This window comes from Schistocerca americana, chromosome 3, assembly GCF_021461395.2.
Source record: "Schistocerca americana isolate TAMUIC-IGC-003095 chromosome 3, iqSchAmer2.1, whole genome shotgun sequence".
NCBI lineage: Eukaryota > Metazoa > Arthropoda > Insecta > Orthoptera > Acrididae > Schistocerca > Schistocerca americana.
In genome coordinates this window covers 317,477,927-317,499,932 of record NC_060121.1, presented here as the reverse complement: position 1 = coordinate 317,499,932, position 22,006 = coordinate 317,477,927, and the positions used below count along the sequence as shown (strand labels likewise).

Sequence of the window (22,006 nt, the reverse complement as noted above, 5' to 3'; positions counted from 1 at the left end):
CAATATTATGAAAAGAATGATTGCTACTCACCATATAGTGGAGATGCTGAGTCACAGGTAGGCAAAAAAAAAAAAAAAAAAAAAAGAAAAGACTGTCAGAATGTGAGCTTTTGGCCAACAAGGCCTTTGGCAAAAATAGACAACATAACACACAAACACAGTCTTTTCATTGTGCCTATCTGTGACTCAGTATCTCCACTATATGGAGAGTAGCAACTATCCTTTTCATAATACTGTTACATTCCATGCTGGATTTTTCATTGTTTGATATGTACACATATAAATCATTCACATAAAGTACAGGAGACTCGTCAATATATGAGAGGGTACCGGGAAAAAAAAAAAAAAAAAACAGAATTGTTTTTTAAAAGCTGTATGTTTTCATATTGTTTACAAAACAACCTTATTCCCTTCAAAATCTCTCCATTACAACAAATAGATATGTCCCAACAGTGCTTCCACTGTTCAAAACATTTTCTTTAGAAATGGCTGACAGCTCCTCCCTCATTTTTTTCTTGACTTCTTCAATGTTGTCAAACTGGCATCCTTTCATGCCCCTTTTCATATGTGAAAATAAGAAAAAGTCACACAGAGTCAGGTCACGCAAGTAAGATGAATGAGGCAATGGAACCATGCCATTTTAGCCAAAAACTGTCCAACAGAGATGGGCCTGCATGCAGGTGCATTGTCATGGGGGAAGAATCAGTCTCCTGTCTGCCACAAATCAGGCTTTCTTGGCGAACACTGTTGCTCAATCTTTTTAAAACTTCCAAATAAAATGTTTGATTGACAGTCTGAGCTGGGAAAAACAACTCTGAATGAGCTATGCCCTTGACATCAAAAAAGCAAATCAGCACTGTTTTGATGTTTGATTTTACTTGATGACAGCAGCCGGGGTGGCTGAGTGGTTCTAGGCACTTCAGTCCAGAGCCGCGCGACCGCTCCGGAGCAGGTTCAAATCCTGCCTTGGGCATGGATGTGTGTTATGTCCTTAGGTTAGTTAGGTTTAAGTAGTTCTACGTTCTAGGAGACTGATGACCTCAGAAGTTAAGTCCCATAGTGCTCAGAGCCATTTTTTGACTTGACGATATTTTTTTAGACAGGGTGTGATGACATCTTCCATTGACTTGGCTGTTGTTTTATTTCTAAGTTGTAAACATAGCATCAAGACTCATTACATTTGACAAAAAATCTGGATCGATTTCAGGCTGTTGTTTCAAGGCACAACATGTTTCAACTTGATGTTCCTTTTGATTGTCAGTCAGAACATGGGGAACAAACTTGACAGCATCCTCCATTAACCAAGCTTCAAGATAACCCACTAACCTCTGACAGTTGATCAATTATCTGTTGATGGTCTGTGGGCACAAGCTCTTGAATTTTTTCAATTTTTTTGTCAATTCGGGCAGTTGATGGACATCCAGAATCAGGTTTGTCATCCATCAAAATCCACCAAACCACTCTTACACTTAAGTTTTTTTTATTTAGCGTCATTTATTACACTGTTTTCAACATTAAAACAGTTTCATCAGCATTTTTACCGAGCAGCAAACAAAGTTTCACAGCTGCATGATGTTCACTTAAACTTGGCCATCATAAAAAACAAAAATAGAACAAAACAGCACTAGAAAATACAGTCACTACAGATGAACAGAACAAGCCAGGTCAACAAAAAAGGTGACACTGAACTGGCAATGAGTTGTGCTACACATGCCTAGCAGTAGAAATGCATGCTACACAAGGTCTGCCCATGGCAATGTTATTCCAGGTTTTTTTGGGTACCCCCTAGTAAAAAACTAGTGAATCTGGCAATCTTTGCACTTGCTAAATATCTATAGAAATTGGACACACATCCTAAACTTCTCCCACTTCCCACTCTCTCTGTCCATCTCCTGTTCACCCGTCGCCCTACTTAGCTGGGTGGTAACGTGCTTGCCTCCCATGCACTGAGCCTGGGTTCAATTCCCGGCCAGGTTGGAGATATTCTTCACTTCTGGACTGCTTGTTGTGTTGTCCTCATCATCATTTCATCCTCATCACTGGCCGCAAGTCACCCAATGTGGTGCTGACTGAAATAAGACTTGCACTTGGAAGCCGAATCCAAATGGGACCTCCCAGCCAACATTGCCATATGATCATTTCATTTTTTCCTGGTCACCCCTCTCTTTGTCCATCTCTTCCTTCTCCCCCCTCTCTTTGTGCATCATCTTCTTCTCCTCTCTTTGTCCATCACCTCCTCCCCCTTTTTACATGAACTTCCTCCTATCCTGTCTCTGTCCTCTTATTCCTCTCTCTCTGACCTTGATCCTTGTGTACCATTATTGGAAATGAAACCTTGGTTGGGGCTTCAAGGCACTTAAATGGATCAGTACATTGGTTTGGATCATTGGCATATGGGGTATGAGAGAGACCTCTCCAGCTGTTGGATCTGTGAGGGCAGTAGCTTCAATGACAGTATTTGACCTGCTATCATAGTTGAAACTGACTGCAAGAAAGAAAGCAAAACTGCACATTTTCACAGCACAGTCTAACATAATTTTTTTGAGATTTTCCATAACAACACAATAGCCTATGTCCATCCACATGATCATTAGAGTATCATGTAAAAATCTGAAGCAAATCAGTGAAGAAATTTTTGAGATTAGTGGTAAAATTTCCCTTTATGTCAAAAAAATGTGTATAGCCTTAAGTCTGTCCAAATGTTTATATGCAAAAGTTTGAACTAAATCGGTCAAGTACTTTTTGACATTTTTGGTAACAATGTTTCCCTGTCCTATGTCAAATATATACTTATATATTATTTTCAGTAATAAAATATATATCCTACATCCATCCAAATTTTCATTAGAGTGTAGTATAAAAATTTGAAGTAAATCAGTGAAAAACTTTTTCAGATTTTTGGTAATAACATTCATTCCAGTTCCTGCAAATGTTCACTAGAATTTTGTGTAAGAATTTGAAGCACATTAGTTGAGACATTTTTGAGATTTTGGTGATGACACTTCACCTTTATATATTACATACATATTTCTATATTATACATATTAAAAATATGTAGCCTAATTCCAGCTGAATGTTCATCAGACTTTTATGTAAAAAAATGTGAAGTAAATCAGTCAATAATGTTTTAAGCTTTTGGGCGACTTGTCTTTATATAGATCTAGTAGTATTGATGTAACTGAGATACAAATAATGCATCCAAAAAAGCTAAAATTTAATCTTAATTTACAAAATCATCACAAAAAAGAAATCTTCCTCGTCATTTAAAAATTTCATAAGTGAATAATAACACTAGGGTGGCATGTAATTTTATCTTCAGTAATCATAGTTCCATATCTTGAAAGTTTTCCACATTTAATTTATTGCAAATTTTCATAGCCATGTATTGAGGAGTCTGGGAGTAGAGTTTTAGCCTATGAGTACATGACTTACCTTTGTTTCTTGAGTCATAATACAATGAAAATGGGTTTCTATTAATAATTCTGGATTGGTATGGATAAACAGTTAAGGTTGGTGTGAATCTCTAGGCTTAATATTACACATATTTCTAATAATAGTTTTTTGATGTGATAACATCCTGTTTACATTTCTTGCATTCCCCGAAAGATTGTTCCATATCTTACAGTAGATTCAAAATAGCTGTGGTAAACGTATTTCCTAGTGTCTATGTCACTTGTGTGGGCCAATACTGTCATTGCAAATGCAAGACTGTTTAACTTGTGTGCCAAGTAGCTTATATGAGAAGACCAGGATAAATATTATTCTTGAGAATCCAAAGGCAATTAAAAGAATCTGCTTCCCTGAGTTCCCAGTTCTTATGGATTATTTGAAAGTGAAATGATTTTGACTGTTTAGTTTTAAATTGTGTTAGTTGGGTTTTTCCATGTTTAATTTTAATCAATTTACATCAAACCAACATTCTAAACTATTTAGAGAGTCAATGACTCTTTGCGGAATCTGTTCTGTGGTCTCACTTTCAGTGGATACAGATATGTGATCTGCAAATAAAATTTGGTGGACTGTTACATTTAGAGGTAAATCATTTACATAAAATAATAACCTGATTGGGCCTAAAATGGAACATTTTGGGACTCTCTGTGAAATAATTTTCCATTCTGAGCAGTAATTTCAAACCACTACTGTTTATTCTGTATCATTCTAATTTATGTAACAGTAGAAAGTAGTTTACACAGTCAAAAGCCTTTGCAAGGTCACAGAAAATGCTGTGAATTTTTGGGATATGTCCAGACATAAGCAAATTTTCTCAACAAATTTGTCAAAGGCACAAGTTACACTCTTCCCTTTCTGGAAGCCAGACTAATTTAATGTGAGGATATTAGATTTTGCTATGAAATTTTGGATCTGGATTGCTACAACAATTTCTAATACTTTTGACAATATTGAGAGAAGACCTAATGTTTGGTAGTTTTTTTTTTGCATATTCCTTTGAGCCTTTCTTGAATGATGTCTTTATTACTGCATACTTTAGAGCATCAGGGAAGCATCATTCTTCAAATGACTGGTTTATTATTGCAAACTGGGGTGCTAATATTAAACTGAAAACTATTCTACTTACTCCAGTGGGTATTCATCCCATTGAGTTGAATATTTTTATTTTTAAGAGATAATACTACTTTTTTTTACATCTTTAGCTGCAATTCACTCAAATGTAGTTAGAAATTCCCTGTTATCCTAATTGGAAATGAAGGGTTGGGCATTATTTAGGTAACCACTTATGTCAATATCTGACTTACACACATGCATAAAAAAACTCCTTAAAATATTTTGATATTTCTGAAGCATTTACAATTGATTTGTCACCTATCTTGATTGTGGAGATCTGTGAACTGCCAGCTATGACACCAAGTTCAAATTTTATGACTGACCATACTGCCTTTACTTATTTGTATTTCACAATGAATTTTTTGCATGTCCTTTCTTTTGCTGCCTTTACCATCCATCTAAATACAGTTTTATACCTTTTTACATAGTTTACAAAATCCAAATTTGTATTACTTCTCAGTTCATTATGTAACTGTCCTTTTTCTGGGACTTGACAGTTTTACTAGCAGTTATCCATTTCAGTTCACTTGTCATCTTTTGTGGCAGACTGCAGGGGGAAATATTAAAAAAAAAATCATGCAAAAACCTTCCAAGAAACCCTTCATAATTTTTAGAACTTGTAGTACAATAATCTACTGCCCTGTTTACTTCTTCAAGCTTACAATTAAACAAGTTTATATTTTCCTTGCTGAAGCATCATTTGAAACACATTTTTCTAATGGCTGGTTCATTTATTTTGGGAAGCTCCAAAAGCAGTGCAGAATGATCATAAGTACCTAAATCAAAGCATAAATTTTTGTAGCATCAGATGAATAATTTGTCAGAATGTTATCCATATAGTGTCAATTCTGTGGCATTTAGCTTGCAACCAAATGCTTGAATCTGATCAATAAATTATGTTGATTCACTGGATTCATTTATTATGTTCATGTTAAAATCAGCAGTTATGAAAAGCCTTTTCCTTTGGTCTTTTGTTGATTTAAACAGAAATACATTTGTTTTTTCCTTATCTGGGATTTTGTATATCAAGATTATTAGAATATTTTTTCTCTCTATTTCTATACAGCAACCAACTTTCAAACATGTCCTCATCATTTAGAAAATTAAAATCAACTTTATATGTTAAAGAACTTTCAATTAGTATGCCATAATCCCCATGTATTCATTACTTCTACAAGACCTACTGGTTAAAAATTGGTTCTCTAATTTATTAAGGATTTTGATGTATTATTTTGTTAGTCAATACTCATTTAGGCAAAGGACTAACGTATCTCCTGTGAAGGAAATTTGCAGATCATCAGTTTTTACTTCTCTGTAATTTCTATATTTTGTCTATAAATCATTTATGTTTAAATGCACCAAAATGTGCTTTCATTTGCTTCTCTGTGATTTATATGTTTTGCCTACATGCCGTTTATGTTTTAATGCATCAAAAATGTGGTCTTACTATTATTTATTTTTTTAAGAACAGGATTTTTAGAGGGTTTTTGCCTTTTATTCCTTTAGTCAGCACTAAGTAATCTGTGGTTATAAACTTATGTGGATCTACAAATATTGTTTCTGGGCTGTTACACTGTTCTCTGACACTACAATTTATTTTATCTATATATTCCATCAGTCACTGATCTTCTACAGATAGTGACACTCACCGTCACTGTTGTTACTGGACACACATTTTTGTTGTTATGATCACATTTCTTGTTTCATTGATGTCCTCTTCTTGAGTGTAGCTTCAAAAGAGATTTGTCCAGACATGGATAAAAACTGCTTTCTAATTTGCATTACAATTAATACTTTCTGTTAGGCTATGTTTTGTATGTTTAACTGTAAATTCATGTGTCTATGTGCAAAACTTCATGGAGCAGCAAATGCTAAAGAAGTGTAGCAAAATTTACAGTCTGCATTCAGAGATACTTTATTGAATTATACTGGGCAGCTACAATGCTAGATCAATGTATGATTATCTTCTTAAAACAATAAGGCTATCTATTCATCAAAATTTTGTCACTTGTTCAAAAATTTGAAGCATTGGTAAGAAAATGGATGATGATTTTGCAGCTGTGATCATACTAAGTGGATTTCCAGAAACTTTCTTGCCTTTGATTACAGTGTTTGAGTGTTTGGCTGTCAATATTACTAGTGATTTAGTAAGTCAGTTGGTAATCCAGGAATAAATGAAACATCAAATTGCAAGAACAAATGGAACTACAGATTCACTGCTTGGAGCTAGTAAGCAATTCAGTAAACACCAGAAGACAAACATCAATTGTGATGTATGAAGTTTCAAATCATTTAAATGTAATAAATATCAGAAAGTTTGTCATGAGGCATGTGAGTGCAGAACTAAGAAGAAACTAAATAAATTTTCAAATGCTTCAAATGTCTTTAAAACTGAAAACAAAAATGCATGATAGCTCAAACAGTATCTCTGTATTATGGTGATGGCTGCTACCTTCCTTCCAAATGTACAAAACACATGATGAATAAAAGAGACTTGTTCAACAGTTTCCAATTGAGAAGCAATATATAGTCATTCTTGCCATTTATACAGACAACTTTATCATCTTATCAAATATAAATAATATGTGGAAGAAAGAATTAAGTATCAATGGATCTTGGCAAACTCAGTTGATGTCTTAGCATGAGAATAAAATGAAACAGATGGGATGATTAGCATCAATCAAAGAAAATATCAGCAAAAGCACACAAGAAATTTTGTATGAAAAACTGAAATGTGGTTGCACATTCATTTAATTCATGTTTGAAGCTGCAAAAACACAAAGAAAAATTGATAGATGAGGAAGAATTCATGTTACATAGCATTCATTATCAGCAAGCCATGGGTCACTCTCATATTTGGCTCAAAGCACAAGACCAAACATTGCATGCGCATATACTGTGGCTGCTGTAAGTAGATTTAACCTTAATTATCAAAAACTCCACTGGGAATCAGTCAATAAATTATGAGTTACATCAAAGGCACACTAAATGTAGGACTAACTTGATGAAAAAGTGGAACAGCAGAAAGTGAAGCCTTCTGTGATGCTGATTATGTATTAGGTCATAATTAAAGAATATCATCAACAACTGGCTATATTTTCAAGTTAACTGGTGCAGCATTTTCATGGAATTCAAAACAGCAACAATCAGCTGTTCTACCAACAACAGAACATGTATATGGACCTATCAACATCAGCAAGAAGCTATATACCTTCAAGGATTGGTCCATTAGTTGTTTATCAAACACAGTACAAAACCAGCAAGCTTATTCTATGATAATAGTGGTGCTGTTGCTTTGAGTCACAATGGTGTACGAAACATGCTCGAACAAAACACATCAGTCTGAGGCACCACTATACCACTATGTTTGTGAGCTAATTAGTCTAGGAAAGTTCAGCATCAGATCTATCAGTACCAACAAGAAGCAAGCTGACTATTTTATGTAGGCTCTACACAGGACTTTCCACACTTCACACCTTAATATCAATGAGAAATAATGGGGATGTTGGGAACAACTATGTTTCCTCTTTGCTTATGCCTTCTACACCAGTACTTTGTTGTTTTACATATTTGGTCTGTTTTGTAATAATCCCAGAATAAATTGTCTCAGAAATCTGCACTGCTGGAAATATGGTGTACATGGCTTTAATCCATTACTAGGCCAACTATACAATATCTTGAAATCTCTTAAAAGTCAATATTCAATAACACTATTTCAATATTAAGAATAATAATAAAATATATCTGCTTTGTTGCTGTGGGAAAACACACAGTTGACTGGAGCATCACTCTGAACATCTTGTCAGGTATTGGAGCAGATCAGAATTCCAGGACACAAAAAATGGTTGTAAGAATTGGGGAGGGAGAATCAGATGGGATGATTATTGGAAGAAGTATTAGATAAAGGTGTTGGTTATCACATTAGCTTTTCATTATGAAGACTGAAAAATTATCAGACAAATTGTTTATAAACAGCAATAGGTACAGATGAAGGAGAAGAAACAATAAAGACAAAGTTATGAGATTCAGCAAATATGAAGGTGTAGTCAAAGTATCATTGGAATGGAAGCCTGAGGAACAAGTAATATCTCTTAGGCACTTAGGAAGTTTGGTGAGAAAAATTGAAGCTATATGGAAAAAAGTATGAAGTATAATGTCTGTTGATCAAAAAGAAAGAAAAAAAGAAACTGAAGAACTATGATGCCTGTTGATCAAAACGAAAGAAAAAAAGAAACTGAAAAGATGAAAGATTCATTCACTCATTATCTATTTCAAGACAGATGTATCAAAGAAGAAAAACTAGAGTTAACAAAGTATGGATTTGGGTTTAGTGATAAACTATGACAGTGATGTCTTTTCATTCTCATGTGTGAGTGTGCATTAGCATTCACAAGCACAGTATGCTGAGAACCATCCTTGGCAGTGCATGATCCGTATCTGGAAGAGGAAGGAATGTTGCAAGAATGAGTAAAATGAAAGTGAATGTGGTGATGAGAAGCAGAAAGAATGATGATGATTTCCTAAGTGTCAAAATTGAAAAAGATGATGAAGTAAAATATTTCCACAATCTAGAAGCAAAATACAAAAATAATGCCTACTATAGAAAAATGAAGAAAGGTCTGACACAAAGTTCAAAGCACACTATTGAGCAGAAGTGAAATGTATAGTTCAAAGGGAACCAAAGAAAAAGATCTTGAAAGCATCTGAAATTCTGAATTTGCTTGCAAGATTATGTCAAATACTTAGTGGACAGATAATATGAGGAATGAAGAGATACTGGAAAAAGTAGGTGAGAAAAGATGAATACTCTTGGTAAGAAGGGAGAGCCTAGTGGCGCAGAGATGTAAGGCATCTAATGCACTTTAACTTCACAGTGGAAAATGCATGGTCAGAGAAAAATACAGGCACGAACACAGACATGATTAGGGCAACTGGCACCCATGGCAAACTTCAACTTCGTCCCACCCTTCCTCTAACATTTTTCCACTATTTGTTTACTCATCATTGCTGCTTAGCCTGTTCATTTGTTTATTGAGATCAATGTGTCTTTACAATGTTGTAAGAGGTACAAATTTCAGTAGTTATTTTTTGTGTGAAACAATGCAAAACATGGAACATCAGACAGTATAAATTCAGGAAATAATGCACTTACAGTGTCCACAGCAGTTGAATTGTGTGCCAAAGGTGGTAACAACTCAGCATGTTGACCAATAGGAACTGAATGTGTGAAATTTTGAGTCAGCTGCCAGGAGCCAATGAGAATGTTTGTTCATAATGTCCTATGGTTTGTAAATAAAGTTAACTTGTGTTTTGTTCTGTTGTTGTGGTCATTAGCTCAAAGCCTGGTTTGCTGCAGCTCTCCATGCTACTCTATCCTGTGCAAGCCTCTTCACCTCTGAATAACTACTGCAACCTACATCCTTTTGAACCTGCTTACTGTATTTGTCTCTTGATTTCCCTCTAAAATTTTTGACCTCCACACTTCCCTCAATACTAAATTGGTGATCCCTTGATGTCTCAGAATGTGGCCCATCAATTCTCTCTTCTTTTTGTAAAGTTGTGCCACAAATTTCTTTTCTCCCCAATTCCATTACGTACCTCCTCATATATTACATGATATACTCAACTAATCTTCAGCATTCTTCTGTATCACCACATTCCAAAAAGCTTCCAATCTCTTCTTTTGTGAACTGTTAATTGTCCACATTTTATTTCCATGCAATGCTATATTCCTGACAGTACTTCCTAGCACTTAAATTTATATTTGATATTAACAAATTTCTCCTCTTCAGAAATGCTTTCCTTGCCATTGACAGGCTACATTTTATATCTTCTCTACATTGGTCATCATAATTTATTTTACTGCCCAAACATCATAACTCATCTACTACTTTTACTGACTTGTTTCCTAATCTAATTCACTCAGTATCCTCTGTCTGAATTTGACTGCTTACATTCCATTACCTTAATCTTGCTTTTGTTGATTTTTATCTTACACCCTCCTTTCAAGACACAATCTATTTCATTTAAATGCTCTCCCAAGTCCTTCACTTTGTTGTATCTGACAGAATTACACTGTTGTCGACAAACCTCAGAGTTTTTATTTCTTCTCTCTGAACATTGATTCCCTCTCCAGATTTTTCCTTTGGTTCCCTTTACTGGTTGCTCAATGTACAGACTGAACAACAATGTACAGACTGAATAACATTGGGTTATAATTTAACCACATCATCAGAATATTCAGCAAAATCAAAAATAGGAAGTACATGTAGGTTATTGCAAAGACAAATATCTATCTCAATTTATGCTACACAAGTTAAGCATAATTCAGGAATTTTGACAACTAAGAAGAAAAAATTATTGTTAAAATCAACAAACTGAGATAAAAAAGAATTATTGTAACTGAAGAAGTAATCTAAAAAAAGAAAAAAGGAAGAAAACACAAAGCCTTATTCTGGATTATATATTCTGCGAACTTCTTTTATAAATAAATCTTCCTTGTTGCTCCACTCGTCTGCACATATGCTCAAACAAAAAAATTAAAGATGTTCTTGCATTTACTGAGTCCATTAAAGAACTTTTGACTATGGACCATGGGCTTTATATCGTACTGATTGTGGGCACATTTGTAACTGTATCTTTAAAGGTGCATTTTGTGGTTCATCAACATATGTATAAACCCTACACGTGATAAGCAGTCATATGACTGGAAACAATCACAAATTACAATAGTTCCAAGTGGCTCACATTTCTTCATCATGTTCAGAATAACACATTTGTTTCTTTCAGGGACAGTTTCAAATAAATGTTTCTTCCTGAGAAGCTTCTCTGAACGTCCATCTATCAAAAAACACGTTTCACCCTCTGAAACTTTCATGTCCTAAACATCAATTTGTCGATTTCTACAACTGTTCCCTCACCCCCCCCCCCCCCCCAAGTACATCATCATTAGTAATGCAATCAAACACAAAAAGTGTGCCAGTTGGTGACAGTTCGTTCAGACAAGTGTAACTCTCCACAAGTAAAAGGAGTTATTACATTTGTTCATCCATATCAGAGTTATTTTTCAAATGTCTACCATTTTCAGCCAGCTTCCCATACACCAGCTCTTGCATTGTATGCTGTAGTGGCAAATATGTGGTCCTTCTCCTTTGCAACACTGCTGCCCATGAACACTTTGATCTTTTCTCATATCATTAGATTCAGTGATCTTCATGGGCTACCATATACTGTCACCAGATTGGCTGTAACCGATGTCAAGGAATTGCCAAAATCATTACACAACATGAGAGTCACCATCACCAAAGTGCACTTTAGCCTAAAGTCGTATTGCTTGCAAAACTAATGTGATTCCTTTTTCATTGTCTCATTGCCAATCAATGCACACCTATAATAAACAAAAAACACACAAAAAACATACTCATACTTTCATTACACTGATGGACTTGGTGTGATGAATGCTTCCATCTAGTAGCTGAAAACAAGAATAAAGTTTTTCTGTATCACGGGAAGTAAGTAACTGTGCCTTCTTAGCAGACTCTACACATGGTGGTTGATGTGATTTACAGAATCAATGAAAGTCCTGAACAAAGGGACAGAGGTATTTTATCTCTTTGCTTGAGATACTGTATCTCTTTGATCTGAGACAGTGTGTGCCTTTGGATTGATCATCCCTCATGTGTTTAGTGTCACTACCAACCTCAGACTGACACACAATGCATTACACACTGACAATGTTGTCACAGTCCTGTGTCATCCTCAGTAAACTGATGTGAGTTTAATTTCTTGTGTTGTTAACTCTGTGTGTCACATTTACTTTCAAGTACAAAAGCAGATGGCATCTGAACTTAGTGCTGTCTTCCAGCGAAGTCAGGTTAGGTTGGCAGTGAGGAAAAGCTGTCAGTGCTAGTCAAGCACATTCGATTTGTACTGTTTTTGTTAGCCATGGTGCCAAGTGTCTTCAAGAATAAAAAGAAGGTCTTACGACAGTGTCACTCATTACAACCCAATCTGATTCTCATCAAGATTCTCTTACATATTTCTCCGCCCTGTATACACTACTGGCCATTAAAATTGCTACACCACGAATAAGACGTGCTACAGACGCGAAATTTAACCGACAGGAAGAAGATGCTGTGATATACAAATGATTAGCTTTTCAGAGCATTCACACAAGGTTGGCGCCGGTGGCAACACCTACAATGTGCTGACATGAGGAAAGTTTCCAACCGATTTCTCATACACAAATAGCAATTAACCGGCGTTGCCTGGTGAAACGTTGTTGTGATGCCTAGTGTAAGGAGGAGAAATGTGTACCATCACGGTTCCGACTTTGATAAAGGTCAGATTGTAGCCTATCGCGCTTGTGGTTTATCGTATCGCGACATTGCTGCTCGCGTTGGTCGAGATCCAATGACTGTTAGCAGAATATGGAATCGGTGGGTTCAGGAGGGTAATACGGAATGCCGTGCTGGATGCCAACAGCCTCATATCACAAACAGTCGAGATGACAGGCATCTTATCCGCATGGCTGTAACAGATCGTGCAGCCTCGTCTCGATCCCTGGGTCAACAGATGGGGACATTTGTAAGACAACAAGCATCTGCACCAACAGTTCGACGACGTTTGCAGCAGCATGGACTATCAGCTCGGAGACCATGGCTGCGGTTACTCTTGACGGTGGATCACAGACAGGAGCGCCTGCGATGGTGTACTCAACGACGAACCTGGATGAGCGAATGGCAAAACGTCATTTTTTCGGATGAATCTAGGTTCTGTTTACAGCATCATGACGGTCGCATCCGTGTTTGGCGATATCGCGGTGAACGCACATTGGAAGCGTGTATTCGTCATCGCCATACTGGCATATCACCCGGCGTGATGGTATGGGGGGCCTTCGGTTACACGTCTCGATCACCTCTTGTTCGCATTGACGGCACTTCGAACAGTGGACGTTACATTTCAGATGTGTTACGACCCGTGGCTCTTCCCTTCATTCGATCCCTGCGAAACCCTACATTTCGGCAGGGTAATGCACGACCGTATGTTGCAAATACTGTACGGGCCTTTGTGGATACAGAAAATGTTCGACTGCTGCCCTGGCCAGCACATTCTCCAGATCTCTCACCAATTGAAAATGTCTGGTCAATGGTAGCCGAGCAACTGGCTCGTCACAATACGATAGTTACTAATCTTGATGAACTGTGGTATCGTGTTGAAGCTGCATGGGCATCTGTACCTGTACACGCCATCCAAGCTCTGTTTGACTCAATGCCCAGGCTTATCAAGCCCGTTATTACGGCCAGAGGTGGTTGTTCAGGGTACTGAATTCTCAGGATCTATGCAGCCAAATTGCGTGAAAATGTAATCACATGTCAGTTCTAGTATAATATATTTGTCCAATGAATACCCGATTATCATCTGCATTTCTTCTTGGTGTAGCAATTTTAGTGGCTAGTAGTGTATGTTTTTGTACTCTCCATCAATTCCCTTCTTGTTTTTCCTTTTCTTCTTCTCCCCCGCTCCTACTTCGCCCCCACTCTTCCTCTTTTCCTTTACCCTTCGTCATTTTCGGACCTGTCCCAAAGCTGTCACCTCACTGAAACTGTCCCAATGGCACGCACTTCGACTGTCATACACTACCTTTGCCCCTGGCTATAGACAATGATTCAGCTATGTACAACAATTTACTACGGACGTTTTGTGTGTGAGGTATGAGCATTTTGGCCCAGCAGATGCAGAGACGTTGAACAGCAGCAAATGAAACGAAAAACTTAGCTATTTTTGATGTCGCAGGAAGTATCACTTTACTGGTATGGGAAATGCCCCAGATACTCACAACGAGCATGAAGAAGAAGACCGCAGCCCACGCAGGTGCCCCGGGCAGCTGCAGCACGACCTCTGGATAGGTGAGGAACACAAGCCCCGGCCCGCTACGCACCACGTCGGCCACTTCGGCGCCCTTCTCGGATGCCACAAAGCCCAGGATGGAGAAAGTCACACAGCCCGCTACCAGGCTGGTCAGGGTATTCACCACGCACGTGATGAGTGCGTCCCTGCACACATAAATAATACAATATCACTTATACTAGGGTCGCGGGTTCGAATCCTGCCTCGGGCATGGATGTGTGTGATGTCCTTAGGTTAGTTAGGTTTAATTAGTTCTAAGTTCTAGGCGACTGATGACCTCAGAAGTTAAGTCGCATAGTGCTCAGAACCATTTGAACCATTTTTTTATCACTAACATACTCAGCAAATGGCAAAAAGGAAACATTAGGACCTCACTAACCTATTTGGAATCGTCATAAAGCCTTAATTGTCACTTCCCAAAAACATAAAATCAGAATTCTGTGCATTCTATTGTGAAGTTGCGATACATCGCTTATGTCACCTATGCTGCATTTCCAGTAATGCTATCAGCCGTTTATATTTCGTAGTTCTATTTTTGTTCTTGTTTATGTGTATTCTGACGAGCCCAGGACGCACACCAACACAGCTTTAGTTTGCTCTGCTGTGCTTTTTAATCCAACCTAATAATAATTTTCATGCTAGTTTAAAGCATGTTTAGAAATCTTAGTTCAATGGAGATAACTTTTCTCCGATCGACATGGATTTTAATGCTTTCCTATAGTCAATATAAAGAAATCTTTACTATCAAAAACAGTCTTAATCACAATTTATTTATTACGGTGACCGGTTTCGACCACTACTGTGGTCATCTTGGTCGAAACCGGTCACCGTAATAAATAAATTGATCAAGACTGTTTTTGAAAGTAAATATTTGTAACACATTGTGATCACTGTTCTCTCCCATTGTTGTTGTTGTGGTCTTGAGTCCTGAGAATGGTTTGATGCAGCTCTCCATGCTAATCTATCCTGTGCAGCTCCTTCATCTCCCAGTACCTACTGCAACCTACATCCTTCTGAATCTGCTTAGTGTATTCATCTCTTGGTCTCCCTCTACGATTTTTACCCTCCACGCTGCCCTCCAATGCTAAATTTGTGATCCCTTGATGCCTCATGACATGCCCTACCAACCGATCCCTTCTTCTAGTCAAGTTGTGCCACAAACTTCTCTTCTCCCCAATCCTATTCAATACTTCTTCATTAGTTACGTGATCTACCCACCTTATCTTCAGCATTCTTCTGTAGCACCACATTTCGAAAGCTTCTATTCTCTTCTTGTCCAAACTATTTATTGTCCATGTTTCACTTCCATACATGGCTACACTCTATACAAATACTTTCAGAAACGACTTCCTGACACTTAAATCTATACTCGATGTTAACAAATTTCTCTTCTTCAGAAACGCTTTCCTTGCCAATTCCAGTCTACATTTTATATCCTCTCTACTTCGACCATCATCAGTTATTTTGCTCTCCAAATAGCAAAACTCCTTTACTACTAATCTAATTCCTCAGCATCACCCGACTTAATTCGATTACATTCCATTATCCTCGTTTTGCTTTTGTTGATGTTCATCTTATATCCTCCTTTCAAGACACTGTCCATTCCGTTCAACTGCTCTTCCAAGTCCTTCGCTGTCTCTGACAGTAGTAGTGTTCTCTCCCATAACGTATTCAAAAGATAAAGAAAGGCAGACAAAAGCTAAATGATTGTGAAAAAGTCGTAGCAGCTAAATAACTCATCTGACAGCTAAATGGCATCAAAAAGAAGTTAGAGTTAGCTCTAAAAAAGTTGGTTTGGCAACACTGCTTAATACCGGTTCGTGAAACATTGTAAGGAGTGACTTCAGGACAATCGGCGTCTATACTCAAACGGTTCACTTTTTTCATATTTTCTGCGGCACTTTCCTATCGAACAAACAGGGTCTATGAATCTTCGTGCTGCACTTGCTTGTATACGTTCAGTATTCCTTACTATATCTATTTCATATGAGCTCCACACTTTTTAGCAACATTCTAGAATGGTTCACACAAGTATTTTGTAAATAATTTTCTGTGTATCCTGACTACATTGTCTCATGCCTCAAAAAATGTAAACGCTCTTATAAGTCCGAATCTCTCATTAAAGCTAATAGGAATCATTTCTGTTTTGTGGGTAATAAATTAGAAGGCAGTGGAAAACCTAGCAACGCTTCCGATTTTTGCAGAATTGGAAATCACTACCTTCACTGTGTGAAGTTTGAAGTAGATGGGATGGTGTATGATGTGAAGAAGGAAGGTAGCGGGAGAAAGAGATGTTCAACAGACAACAAAACTGTTGATGCAGTGATTCAGGCGTACACACAATCCCGAAAAGAACTGTGAGGCAGTATTCTCGTGACTATGAGATCAGAAAATGCTAGTTTCTGCAGAATTTTGCGGACTCACACTTGCATGTACTGGGCTAACGAAAATCTATATGTAACTGAAGAAAGACATGTTAATCTACCAGGGTTGCGATTCAGGTGTGGTCTGTTGGCTAGAGGATTAACTGGGCCGTACTCGAAGAGGCTGTTACAGGTGACTCTTAACTAGAAATGTTACACATGATAATCCAGATTTTAACGGTATTTTCGACAATAAAGATCATTGCCTTCAACAGAATAGTGCACCAGCTCACTTTCAGCATCATGTGGTGGAATTTGTCAATGCACATTCTCTTCGAGACGGTTAGGATGAAGAGAAGTATCCAGCTCGATCATCGCGTGTAAACTCTTTAGATATCTAGCTTTGGCGTACTGTCAGGAACGTTGTGCATGCCGCAAAACCACTAACACTGTATGATATAAGAGAGGAAACTCAGCAATCTTTCCATCATATCCCATCAGAAATATTACAATTCGTATGTTGATTTGATCTAAGTCATTGTCGACTATGCGTTGCGGTGAAAGGTGGTAATTTTGAGCATATACACCTTAAATTATACCTTAATGTAAACGACATCAAAAACTTTTCATTTCTAGCCGCTTTAATTAAACATGTATCCAATTTCAAAGAGTGTATACATTATCTTGGGTTTCTGATTTCAATCTCTACATCGTTTGATACTTCACAAAATGTTATATACAAGTATTTTTAAGAAGTCACTGATTGCAATTGTGACCCGCCGATACTGTAGTCATAAGATATTGTGGTTTTCCGCGTCATGTGATTGCGCAGTTTTATATTTCTGAACAATTAAAGCAAGTTGTCAGTCATTACTCTAGTTTCAAATGTTATCAAGCTCTCGTTGAATAACTGTTCAGTTTTTACAGGTAGTACATGACAATAGGTAACTGCTTCGTCGTCAAAAACATTGAAGTTGTCTAACACAATACGTGGGGTCATCAATGTACATCGTGAACAGAGAGAGTCCCTCCCTTGTGCACTCTTTTAGTTACCTCTACATCGAAGATCTCTCCATCTGAGGTAACGTGCTATTCGGCTTACCAGTAGCCACGAGGACATTCATTTAGCAATCTGACATCAATCGGTTTTCCTCTTAACTCGGTTGCTATGATCAATGCTCTGTGTTTATCGTGATCTTCATTTGTCAGTTTCGCACCTGTTGGGCGTTTGTCATCTCAGAAAGTCCCAAACGCCGGCTGTCACGTGTGATTCACAACTGTATGCCAATTTCTTCGAGATATTTCCATGCCTTTGCGTGTAACGGAACTATTTGATTTGGTCTCTAATCAAAAATATTAAGTAACTGATTTTAATCTCTCCACTGTTGTTCACGATGAAGTCTTGGATGCATGTAGCTACATTATATTTCATTATGTGAAAAACTACAGACTTCCTCAGGCTGATCTTCATTGAGGTTGATCACTCATACAACATCATGGTCGATGTCGAAATACATATTCCATCCTCAAATGTATCTGGAAAACCAATCACATCTCATTACATTCAGTGAAGAAGCCCTGCAAAAGAGACTACTTAGTCCACTCATCACTCGTGCGTACCGTCTTAGGACATTACCCATGTTTGAGAGATGCGTAAGAAATAGGACTTACAGAACATTTTGCACCTATACAAAGATGGACGACTGAAATGGTCACAAGTTTGGTTCACTTATTGCAAAGCGCCACAGAGACGATAATAAACCGGAATTGGCATACACCTGAAGCTAGACTTCAATCAGCCCGCTGAAACCTACTCATAAATTTTGAGAAACGGTATTAAACAAAGAACCCAGAGATATTCTTTAGTCCCCTCCGTATCGCTCCCACAGGGGATGATAAGACAAAACTGAACTAACTGCAGCGAGTGCAGAGGAGTTTAGGCGGTCATTCTTCTCTCGCACCATAGGGGAACGGATTGAGAAGAAATCCAAACATGTGATAGATAATTTTCGCATTCCCCAAATTCGTTACCCTCAGAGGACTCTGAGTAAAGGAACCGTCTCGTTACTCGCCTATTTTTTTCCTGCACGTTCGTGCCGACTCGCTACTTTTCCTTTTCGTCCACCTTTTTTCTCTCAGCGGAGAACGACATTAGTGATACGGAGTACTGGATACATTTTGAACTCGTATGTTTTATCATACAATGTAAGCTTTCGCGGGTGGTGCTGACATCACAAAACTTCCGGGTTACTAAAACTTTCTCCTACTGCGACTGCGGGAGAACCACTAAAGATGTCTGCCACAATCGGACAGGAAACGTTAGAAGAAAGTTCTGCACATCGACCACGGCCTAATAGCCCGGAAGTTTTAAGTGATGTCGCCATGTTTTCTTTCCCCACATGCATGTGGGAGGAGTTGGCACTACCCATACCCTTCCAGTTCCTCCTGTGCACACAGTACGGTTTCCGGAGTACGGAAAATCGCCGGATTTTCGATAGCCCACAACGTGAAACCGGGGCTTTAACAGGGCTACAGCAAGTGAACGGAGAACAGCATCTGCCGTCCAGCGGCCGTAGTCGCCGTGTGTTTGTCTGCAACTGGAGAGACCGATCGTTGTACGACAGTGAGGCGATTCAGTTATGAATTAGTTTGATATGACAACGAGTTCAAGTCCCAAAATTTCAGCTTTATCATTGATACCATTACAACCATGGTGACTGTTCATCAGTATGTAGAAGAGAAAAATTAGTTCGGGAAAGAGTTCCCACTCAAATAGCGCTTGCACCCAACAGCCTGATTTATTGGTTGAATATATGCCAATCTCTGTTTTTTTTTCTACAGTCAGTTTTTACCCACTATGGCTCACTTTAATATTAGTGAAATTATTCCCTGATGTCTAAAGACACGTTCTATCTATCTCTTCTTTTTGTCAATGTTTACACATGTTCCTTTCTTCACCCATTCTGCGAAAAACTACTCATTCCTTGTCTCATCAGTTCATATAATTTTCAACCTCTTTCTATAGCACCACATGTCAGACATTTCTATTCCCTTATTTTCCGGTTTTCCAGCAGTCTACGATTCAATTCCATACAATTCTGCGTTCAAAACGTCCATTCTCAGAAATTTCTTCCTCAAATGAAGGGCTCTGTTTGATACTAGTAGAACTTTTTGGGCAAGAGTATCATTTTTGCCTGCGATAGTCTGCTTCTTATATCCTCCATGTTTTGTTCGTCAAGCATAATTTTGCTTACAAGGTAGCAGAATTCCTTCAATTCGACCAACTCGTTGTCATCAGTTTTGAAGATGTCTTATTTCTGCTGCTACTCATTCTCCGATTTGTTGTCATTCTGTAGTGTTTTTGCTCATTAAGCTGTTCATTCCGTTTAACATGATCGTCGAAATCGTTAACCTGAATATAGCGCAACATTTAGTTCTTATTTTTTCAGTCCTATTAGAGAGTATGTACACTGCCTGAGAAATAGTGAAGCACCCAGAAGACATGGTCGAATGTCAACGTAAAACCATTGGTGGGTATGTAAATGATTGTTGTTGCTGTGGTCTTCAGTCCTGAGACTAGTGTGATGCAGCTCTCCATGCTACCCTATCCTGTGCAAGCTTCTTCATCTCCCAGTACTTACTGCAACCTACATCCTTCTGAATCTGCTTAGTGTATTCATCTCTTGGTCTCCCTCTATGATTTTTACCCTCCACGCTGCCCTCCAATGCTAAATTTGTGATCCCTTGATGCCTCAGAACATGTCCTACCAACCGATCCCTTCTTCTAGTCAAGTTGTGCCACAAACTTCTCTTCTCCCAAATTCTATTCAATACCTCCTCATTAGTTATGTGATCTACCCATCTAATTTTCAACATTCTTCTGTACTACCACATTTCGAAAGCTCCTATTCTCTTCTTGTCCAAACTAGTTATCGTCCATGTTTCACTTCCATACATGGCTACACTCCATACAAATACTTTCAGAAACGACTTCCTGACACTTAAATCTATACTCGATGTTAACAAATTTCTCTTCTTCAGAAACGCATTCCTTGCCATTGCCAGTCTACATTTTATATCTTCTCTACTTCGACCATCATCAGTTATTTTGCTCCCCAAATAGCAAAACTCCTTTACTACTTTAAGTGTCTCATTTCCTAATCTAATTCCCTCAGCATCACCCGACTTAATTCGACTATATTCCATTATTCTCGTTTTGCTTTTGTTGATGTTCATCTTATATCCTCCTTTACTGGACACTGTCCACTCCGTTCAACTGCTCTTCCAAGTCCTTTGCTGTCTCTGACAGAATTACAAAGTCATCGACGAACCTCAAAGTTGTAGGGTTGCCGTTCTCTGTAACAGGTACAGCAGCCACCAGAGAGCACTGGTGGTACGTGTTTAGTGTTATTACCAGGCCTGTGAATGTAGATACATGGAGATACTCTGCCTTCGTGTGAGACAACATTATCAATACCTGACAAGGTTTGCAAGTGATGTTATTATGGGTCTCCATTTGGCTGGCTGGTCGAATTGTGCAGTATCCCGATGTGTGGGGCATTCGGATGTAACAGTGGGCCAATGTTGAACAGCATGGGAACGTAAGGACAGGCAGACACGTCATCATCGACCACATCTGACCATCAGAACGGACGATCTCTGTATTGTGCACAAAGCATATCGTAACTCCTTCACATAACCGCATGGCATGCGAGAATAAGTAATGGGCTACCTGCAACCTTCTGTCCCATCCCACAACGTTGGTCAGAAACTAGCAGCAGCCGTCCCACGGAATTGCCGTGCCACGGACAGACTGCCGTTCACACAACAACACAAACGGATGCGTTTGGTGTGGTACAGTGACCGGTAAGCACGGATCAATTACGAGTGGCATTGCATTGCGCTCAGCGATGAAGCGCGCTTCTGCACTGCCCTGAAATACCATCATCGACGAGTGTGGAAGGGACCTGGACATAGGTCTTATTCTTCCAATACTTTGGAGCGCCACGGCGGTGTTACTCATGGCGTTAGGATGTGGGGAACTATCGGCTATGACTTAGGTTACAGGTAGTAGTACTAAAAGAAATCAGCTAAATTTCGATTACGCGATAAGTCACACAAATCTGAAGGCTGTAAATTCAACTAAATACTTAGGGATTACAATTACAAAT

At 38.3% G+C, this 22,006-nt stretch overlaps 1 protein-coding gene across 1 annotated transcript in view; it reads right to left on the bottom strand.

Moving 5' to 3' along the window:
• Positions 1-22,006, bottom strand: part of LOC124607368 (sodium- and chloride-dependent GABA transporter 1-like) — a 168,898-nt gene that overhangs the window by 41,561 nt on the left and 105,331 nt on the right. The window contains exon 8 of the mRNA XM_047139682.1: positions 14,402-14,618. Coding sequence (XP_046995638.1) covers positions 14,402-14,618 — 217 coding nt within the window. The remainder of the gene's footprint in view (positions 1-14,401; positions 14,619-22,006) is intronic.